This window comes from Tasmannia lanceolata, unplaced genomic scaffold (genome assembly GCF_043159265.1).
Source record: "Tasmannia lanceolata isolate RefF3 unplaced genomic scaffold, GAP_Taslan_0.1 ptg000037l, whole genome shotgun sequence".
In the NCBI taxonomy this organism is placed as follows: Eukaryota; Viridiplantae; Streptophyta; class Magnoliopsida; order Canellales; family Winteraceae; genus Tasmannia; species Tasmannia lanceolata.
Window position 1 is genome coordinate 62025307 of NW_027518714.1, and position 9087 is coordinate 62034393.

Below are 9087 nucleotides of genomic sequence, written 5' to 3' on the forward strand. Positions count from 1 at the left end.
CGCTCCAACAAAAATAACTAGTTACGTTGAGATGGATAGTAACCAAACCAAGAAAATTCCAAGTGAGGTTTTTATAAAATACATCTCTTCCAAGGGTTGAGGCAAATACGAGAGATTTTCCTACATAAGAAAAGGGATGTCTGGTTTGGATATTGTAATGCACACAGAATGATTCATGGTGCATAATATCACCATTCTATGATCAAGATCAGAGGGTATTGAGAAGCCGAGGCACTATACCTAGCATGCATTGCAACCTTTCTCTACATATTTCACATAGGATAAGTCCTTTGAATAGAAAATTTCACAAAGTGTAGAGCAATATTCACATGAACAAAACAAATAGTTTTTTATGTAAAATTAGAGCATGTTTAGCAGGCAAGAAAAAATTCGAGGATTTTTAACCTATTTGTATTGCAGGAATTTTCTAGAAAAGTTTGGAAAAGAAAAACTCTTCAAGAATTTACAGGGACCTTCAGTTTATAATAATATTGCTCTAATTAAGCCATATCTATATCATTTCCCTCTAAATCATATACAATCACATTAAAAAATTTCAGTAACAAATGTTTTTTCTTGCAATCCAAACAGGTCCAAGAATAGGGCGCTGAGGAACCCAAGCCAACAGGGAAAAAATAACTGATTTATCCTGTGATTTTTTATTCAATTCTTTTATGTAACTTGCAAAAGATTTTAGAGAAATTGTTTTCCAAGGAAGAACTTTTCAGTGTTGCCAAACATGCCTCAAGGGTGTCACCAACTCCTTAAACTTCACATGATACCCAAAAGCTTTCCTCAAAAACATGGGCTAGCCCCAAAAAAAAGTGGCAAAAAGCCACAGATGAGAACTAGCAGACAGAAAATACATGGACTAAATATTCATTAGAAATAATCAGATAGAATTAGTTAGCATCTAATTCCTGAGTGTTAAGAAAATGTAGAAGCTCGCGATTCTTTCAGCTTAATAAACAACAATAATCTGCTGAAGGGATTTGCTAGGGACCATCGCATAAAGCATTTCGCGAAACCTAGCAAATCCCTCTGCATGTTGAGTAAAATGAATCATTTTCTTTGGTCAATATAGTCATCAATGAAAAACCAATGAACCAAATGAATGGAATCACTCACATTTCAATCTGTTTTCAGTTAAGAAGCAAGTGGCAATCTTTCTTTTTTCCCCCTTTGAAATGGTAAACAAGTGGCAATTTTACACTTGATTTATGTAATAGGAGGAAAGCTTGAAAAAAACCCTGCTAGATAGACATAGAGATAAACTTACAAAAAAAATGAACAGTATATACATCAAGATAGATAAAAAAAATGAATAGTACATATCAGGAGATAGATGGTTAAGGATAATTTGAAGGAAAGGAGGATGTAATTAACAGAATAAAACTAAAATATACCAACATTGGACCTCACACTTGCAACACCGATTTATGGGGCTAACAGAACAGCATCCTGCATAGAAAAATCTCTGCTTAGTTTGAGCAAAAAATAATAATGAGGCATGCCAAACTCACAGGAGCCCTTGCAAAAAAGGGGTAGAAGGGCTCTCCCATCGGTCAATTTCCATTTATGACGTCACCAAAAATTACAATCTTAACTGTCATAAATGGATATTAACCAATAGGAGAGCCCTTCTACCCCTTTTTTGCAAGGGCTCCTGTGAGTTTGGCATTCCTCTAAAATAACTGTCTGTTACTCATTATATACTTCAATAAGAGAAAATGCATCGAAGAAACTCTTTAAAAATACCATAAAGTGACAGAGGAGCATCATAAACAAAATAATTAACCAATATGGTTTAAGGCATTACTAATTACATTCAAACTTGAGAACTACTGTCAACAACTGGCACAACAAGACTCTTCATATTTGTTTCATACCTCAGGCCCTTGAATACAAAAGCACATCATGTAAGAAACAATTTAAACTGTCAGCTTTCATTGTTCTTTGCACGTGATCTTATTGTGCCCGAATTTTTTGCACTTGCTGCAACGGATTGGCCTTGCCCGTTTCTCCATCTCCTGTTGTTCAATTTTTTTGCTCTTCGGTCGGCCCGGAGGACGACGGGTGCGAGGAGGATATACGACAGTGATGGGTGTGGAATCTCCATTTAGGGGCTTCTCCCCATTTAAGGGCGTGTCTACTAAATCTGGCATTGGGTTTATTGACTCTGAATATGTTAAACGGTAGCAATCAACTGTAAAGTATTTGGAGCAATAATCATATGCATTTCTACCAGTGCGGTTGAAGACCGCAACAGAATGCATGCATGGCAAACCAGTAATCTGCCATCGCCGGCATGTGCATTCCCAAGTTTCAATGTTGACAATGTTAGCTGAATTGCTATCCCGAACCTCAAACACACTATCTGACGAGAAAAAAACATTAAGTGAATGTGAGTTGAAGATTTCTTTCTGTAGTTTTTGCTCCATGGAAGGAGTTAATGTTGTCGACCACATGTTTGAAGCCTCACGGCGTGTATAAATCATCTCCATCATCTTACGCCGTATCATGTGAACCATCTCCACTACTGATAATTCATTTTCCTCCAACATCCAATTATTGAACAAATCCACAATGTTTGAAGACAGATGGTCATACCGGGAACCCCTGAAAAAAGCGTTCGACCATTCATTGGGCTTACTAGCCAAGACCCACGCGGCAGCATCTTGTGAAATGTTTTTTATTCTATCAATACATGAGTTAAAATCGGCAGCTGTGCATGCATAAGCTGCACATTTAAACTCATTAACCATCAGGTGTGACCCCATTAAATCCTTCTTAAAGTCCTCCATAAGGTAATGTAGACAGTGCCCATGATAACTCCCTTCAAATACCCGTGGCACGGCCTCACTCATACCATTATGTTTATTAGACACAAATGTTATGGGGCAAGCAATTGATACTACAGATTTCAACTGAACCAGAAACCAATTCCAACTATCAGAAGTCTCGGCCTCTACTACGGCGAAGGCAACTGGAAAAATACCATCATCTCCATCCACCGCATTTGCGGCAAACAATATCCCCGGACATTTATTCAAAGATATCTTGTTGAGGAGGAGGAGAGGGCGGCAGCCATGATTGAAACCATGTTGCGAAGCGTGAAATGAAACAAAAAGACGATGAAACCTTGACTCATCTGTTGTGGTTAATGTGGCAAGACTACCTGGATTTGTCTCCATTATCCTCTCACACAACCAAGGCAATTGACTATACGCCTCTAATTGTGAACCCTGAAGTTGTTCCTTGGCAAGCTCCTTCCCGCGCCATGCTTGTTGGTAGGTCAAATTGACTCCATAATCTTGATAGAGATTGGTTGTAATTTCCTTTGGCGTACAATCTGGGTTATCCCGTAACTTGTCTTTTACAAGATCTGCGATCCATTGCTGCTTAATATGAGGCTGACGTTTCTTGACAGTTTCCCCTCCACATGTATGTACATCATTCATTGTTTTAACCATAAACTTCTGGACAGTTGGCAACTTCGAAGCATGTATCCGCCATGGACAACCCTCACCTTTGCATTTAGCGGTTACACGATTACTGTCATTACTAGAAAATTTGTACACAAAACCTTTTGCAAGGGCATACTTGCATAGTGCTTCACGAAAGTCCCGGACGCTCTTAAATTCTTGGCCTAGACCGGTGATACCGTTTTCCCAGGGACTGTTCAATCTGTGTGGGCTGACATCATCCATTGGATCACCAATGGACAGAAGAGGAGTCATTGAGGCAACTAATGCTTTTTCCTTTTTTAAAGGTACGGAGTCGACCACTGTTGTCCTACTTGTAGTCCTGCTTGCCCTGCAAGTGCACACATAACATACTGCATTATTTTCTGCAAATTAATATATTTTTTTCTGAATGGTAAATTAATATTCACGAATAAAAACTAGAGAGGAACCTAGGGCAAATACCTGTTGTCAACAACGTTCGAGACATTGTGAGCAACAATCTCTCCTGCTAAGACGTAAACATCTACTGTTACGGAATCCTCATGGAAATCAACCATGCGTTGTAGGTCCTTGTCATTAGATACAGTGATAAGAGTACGTTTGTTGTGCGGAAGAAAGTATTTCATGGATAAGGCACACATGTCATATTGACACATCTCAGCAACTTCTGACTTAAAATCATCGAACCGCATGTTGTGATCAACCTCTATTGCATGTGCTTCTCCACCGGTATATGTCATAGTCCCATCACTAGTTGATATAAACTCGCCACCAAATTGACAAATAGCGACAGTTTTCCCCCTTGCCATGATGAGGAAGCAGGTAGCTATATTCAAACATTCAAAGAGAATTAATGAAAACTAGAAAGCATGAGCAATAAAGCCTAAAACCATTTCTTATTTAGTCTACACAAAAAAAAAGTGCAAATCAGTATCTGATCTGAAATTTCAACACAATTTATCAGCAGTGCGGAGGAGAAAGAAAAGTTCAACAAAAGATCAATTAAGCAATAACAATAAGGGTAAGTCGGAAAATTGAAAACCAAACTTTCTTTTACATGACCTTTCAATTCAGAATATCAAAAGTTATCAAAACCTTCATTTTTTTTTGAAAAAAGACTTTATTGATTATGAGGAGCCATACAATTGGATGAAGGGGACAAGTTGTCCCCCGCCACTACATGAAGTTCAAATGATGGACAGAAAAAGATACAGCACCTCCCAATAACACCACCTAGGGGACCAGAGCGAGAGTGGATTGAAATTCTTCCATAAGACGGTTCTCCACTCCGGCTTTTGATAGCTCGTCGGCCTTTGCATTTGCTGATAAGTAAGTGTGCATAAAGCGATGATGAAAAGGCTCCCTTTTTATTTTGAAAAGCCATGCAGCACAAAGCGATGTTATCAAAACCTCCCTTGACGTCTCCTTTTTATACTAAAAAACAAAACAGCCCCTACTAATTACTAAATATCCTAAATCTTCTAAGCTTCTATTCTAAACCATTCACTATTGCAACATAAACTTAAGAAAACACAGCTCCACTAATCTACTAATAGAATAACAGAATTGACCCAACTACCTTACATTTTGACCATTCTTAGGGTTGGCCATGATTGTTGCCATATCTTTCACCATCATTTTCCAGGGTTTGAAAAGACATCCTCGAGTCTAGACTTTTGTCATCTGACCAGCCATGATACATCTACAAACCAGCCGCGTTGAGAGTAGTTGAAACCCACATAGCTCAATCTAGTATGTGCTGTCGTTGATCTTCTTCGATATGTGGAATGGCTCATATGCACTATATGCAAGTTTAACATGTTTTCTCCCCGGACCCTCTCACTACTAAGATTTATCCATATAAGATCGCCTTTATTGAATCCATGTGACTTCTATGTTTTGTGATAAGTTGCTAATGTCGCAAGGTTGTATCGATCAAGCATAGTTATGAAGTTGTCAACCTTGAATCCAAGTTTGTCATTACGACTCAATCGAAGAAAAAAAAGCAATTCTCCTCCTTACTTCTTTCTAACCATATAAAATACCCCAACCATTCTTAAAAAAGATTCCACTTGGTTGAATTTGATTCAAGTATTGGTGGAACAGAATCCTCATCATTCTGCTCCTTCACATCCAGCATATAAGTACCCTCCAATTTTGATTGTCCCAAATTACCTTCACACCACCTTCCCAAAACACGTAGGTAATTTTGCACCCATCATAGATAGCCTTGTAATCATACTGTCAAGGCCTACCCATAGAAGATAGCAAGTATCCATCGAATAACAACACACTTTAGGGTATCATTATATGATTTTCCAAAAGAAAATTAAACCGAACAACAATGATTGACCATTAACTCATTTCACTTTGGAACCATGCAAGCTTGTAAGAAATTGGAGGTCATTCAGTCTATAACTTTAGCTGGTCGACCACCTCTTGTGAAGCCACTTTCTCACAACTCTCATTGTCAATAATCAAATTGCAGATCTTCGTGAGGACGGTATATCTACTATAGAAGATGTTTCTCTACTCGCGACGTGTTCATACTAAGACCGATCACCGAAGCTTCCCTAGTCCCTACAGTTTCTCCAAGTGACCTCACCTTGTTCATCCTCACAGTCGTCATCATAGATTGGTGCTACTCTATGTTGCATTAGTACGGACACAAGTGTCGGAATCTGACATGGGTATCGACTATCGAGTGTCGGATTCCGCAGGCCTCAAAAAGAACAATTTGTGGATTTGCCAAAATATTTTAATCAATTTTTCAATTTTGTTTTCTTATATAATAATATGGATATAACAAGAAAAATATATTGAAAATTTTAATTGGTTAAGTAAACATAATATTTTATTTCTACTTGCGAAACTTACTAGTAGGATGGGCAAAACTCAAAACATGATGTAATTGTAAACTTGTGTTGGTGGATGCGGAAAAAAAAGATGAAAGAGATCTAGAAGTTTCTCAGAGAATCCTGGAGTGTTGGAATCCAAGATGTGTCCGACAAGGATTCTTCGCCCCTTTAGAAGAATCCATGTAACATGGGTGCTACTCCATTCATCTCCCTCATCAACATGTTCGGCCAGATTGATGGGCTTTTTGTTCGGACATTTAGAACCTATGTGAAAGGAGCCCAAGCAGTTGGAGCACTTCACGACTTTGTTGCAGATGCAATAGATCAACTAGAACCTAGCCTTTGATCATGTCAGACTTGTTCTGACAAGCGTACTGCTTCTCTTACAGGATGTATTGGCATTCAGAAATCCTAGCCTGTTCATATCCTCCCGACAATCGACTTTTCGCCATACCAGGTTCGTTGATACTCCAAGAGATCGTTGGTTGATCTGCTTCTCCACATTAATGGTCAACTTATAAACAACAATATTCAAAGTCCAATATGGATGCAACATAACCCCATCACGGATGTCCAATAAAGCTTTGCAAGTACTTAGAGAATTCACATCCATTTTTTAACATGGCATAGACAAAACAATGCTCTTTACTCGAACCAACTATCTACAACAATAAATTGTTCTCAATGTTACAAATTACCAAGACAACAAAGAATATGGCAATATAAAATATTTCATCTAAGATCACAAAGTTTCAGCACTAAATAACCGACATGCTAAGTTAAAAACAGCTGCAAATTTTACAGAGAAGATCAAATTAATAATCAATAGCCATAAGACAAGGAAACATCTTATAATCGAGAAATTTGCACCAAAATCAGATAAAAATGAAACCGACATACCAATAGAATCAGATCAAGGACTCATCTAATCATCAGATAAATAAACAAATAAAAATCCAATAACCTACACAAAGCAAGCGACAAATCTGTAAAAAGAAATCCACAACGTCGCAGGTCGAACAAAATCAGATCGACAACAGAAAATCAAGAGTCAAAACCCTAATAAAGAGCAATCGAACGAATTGTTCCAGGCATTACACGATTGGGGGAAACAGAAAACGAAACCCTAAAATTACATACAAGAAAACATAACATTTCACAAAGATTAGGGGTTTAGAATTCCTCTGATATAAATATGTTAGAAAAGAACCTGGGTGGAAAACCCTAGCCGAAATCCACTTCGCGGGGAAGAGCAATTGGACGGAGAGAGACTAGAGAAAGAGAGAAGGTCGAGCTAAAAATGGGAGACAAGTTAGGGCTTACTCCCCTCTGGCCCTGGTTTGGCGGGGCTACACTTGTCCTGACTTTTCTTGCGCACTCTTCACACGAATTGGGCCACATATTTCAAAATGTACTGTACGTCCCACTTTTGATCCAAACCATTCATTTGTTGCGCTACAAAGTAAATACGCCGTGCCACAAAATCATTGCCAATCGGAGGGTTAGGATCATCCAATGGAAATGATTTTTAGGACCACCTATTTTCATTGTAGCCCAACAAATAGATCTGGCAAAATCTACCCATGCCTAGGGGTGCAACTCGGGTCGGGTTGAGGCCAACCCAACCCGACCCGAGCAACCATTTGGTCAACCCGACCGACCCGAGTAGGGGTGTCAATGGATCCAGCCGGTCCGATGGATCGTCCGAATCCTAATATTCATGAATGGAATCAAACATATGAATAGGATCCATAGGCATATTTCGGATCATCAAATCTGGGATCCGAAAATTTTTGGATTGTGTATGGGCAAGCCACAGATGCCCATTGGATAGTCACGACCCGAAATGGTTTACAAAAATACCTCCAAATTTTATTAATGCTAACCATTCTATGAAGGGTATTTTGGTCAAAACCTATCTTATCACTTAATAAATCGGATGGGAATGCGATTTCACTCATTTCAATTGTTTCATTTCATACTTTCACAAAGGAAAAGAGAGAGGGGTTTTGTTCTTTATGCATCATATTCTTTGATAATAGTTATACATTATATTTGTGTATGTAATTTTGATTGGCTTTATTGTTTACAAGCATTATTATACACATAGATTAAACATAGATAAATTTTTAATTTAGTTGAAGAAAATGCATAGAGACACGCTAATAGTGGACTGCCAATCTATCTCTTTTTTAAAAGATTAATTGTTTACTTAGCTTAGTGGGACATAATAGGACACTCCGATGGACGGTCCGAATTAAAATGGATCGTGATAAAGAATTTGAATGGATCCGAAGAACAATCCGACTTCGACCCGACCTATAAAGAATTTGAATGGATCGTGACTGTGACATAGGTGGATCCGACCCGAAGTGGATCTGTTGACACCCCTAGACCCGAGTTCCAACCCGACAAGGTTCAACCCGACCCAACCCGAGATTTTTAGCTTAAAAATTATTAAAAATGTCAGGTTCACTCAGGTCGGGTTGCCCAAGCCCTCAACCTAAACCCGACCGAACTCCACCCAACCTGACTTTTTTCCCGGGTTGAACCCTCCGGTTTGGGTTGAGCCCGCCCAAGTTGCACCCCTACCCATGCCAGTGGGTTGACCCAACCAACCCGCAAATTTGCGGGTATGGGTTGGCATTTGAGTGACCCATCAAAATTGACCTGCGGGTCACCCAACCCGCTAAAATGTGGGTTGGATTGGGTGAACCCGCGGGTACCAGCATTTCGTTTTTTCTTTCTTTTTTTGGTTCGAG

General features: G+C 39.0%; 1 protein-coding gene across 3 annotated transcripts; it reads right to left on the minus strand.

Annotated features, from left to right (window-relative positions):
- Positions 1-1238: 1238 nt before the first annotated feature.
- LOC143860891 (uncharacterized) lies at positions 1239-7700 on the minus strand. 3 transcript variants are annotated; one of them, XR_013239830.1, is made up of 4 exons: positions 7536-7700; positions 3930-4293; positions 1890-3816; positions 1239-1461 (listed from the first exon to the last, which is right to left on the minus strand). XR_013239830.1 is itself a non-coding variant. In XM_077371737.1 (3 exons), exons 2-3 carry the CDS (start codon positions 4274-4276, stop codon positions 1947-1949), a joined length of 2217 nt encoding a protein of 738 aa, XP_077227852.1. In that variant the 5' UTR covers positions 4277-4293; positions 7536-7700; the 3' UTR covers positions 1732-1946. The 3 variants fall into 3 exon arrangements, 1 of the variants encoding a protein (XP_077227852.1); XR_013239831.1 differs by having other exon boundaries at positions 1827-3816; XM_077371737.1 differs by lacking the exon at positions 1239-1461 and having other exon boundaries at positions 1732-3816.
- Between the last annotated feature and the right edge of the window lie 1387 nt (positions 7701-9087).

Bases quoted from the DNA above. Each gene is read 5' to 3' on its own strand.
- LOC143860891 (XM_077371737.1), bottom strand. From the start codon at position 4,276: ATGGCAAGGGGGAAAACTGTCGCTATTTGTCAATTTGGTGGCGAGTTT. The intron at 3,817-3,929 runs GTATTTGCCCTA...GTGCACTTGCAG, and splicing joins TCGAACGTTGTTGACAACAG to GGCAAGCAGGACTACAAGTA.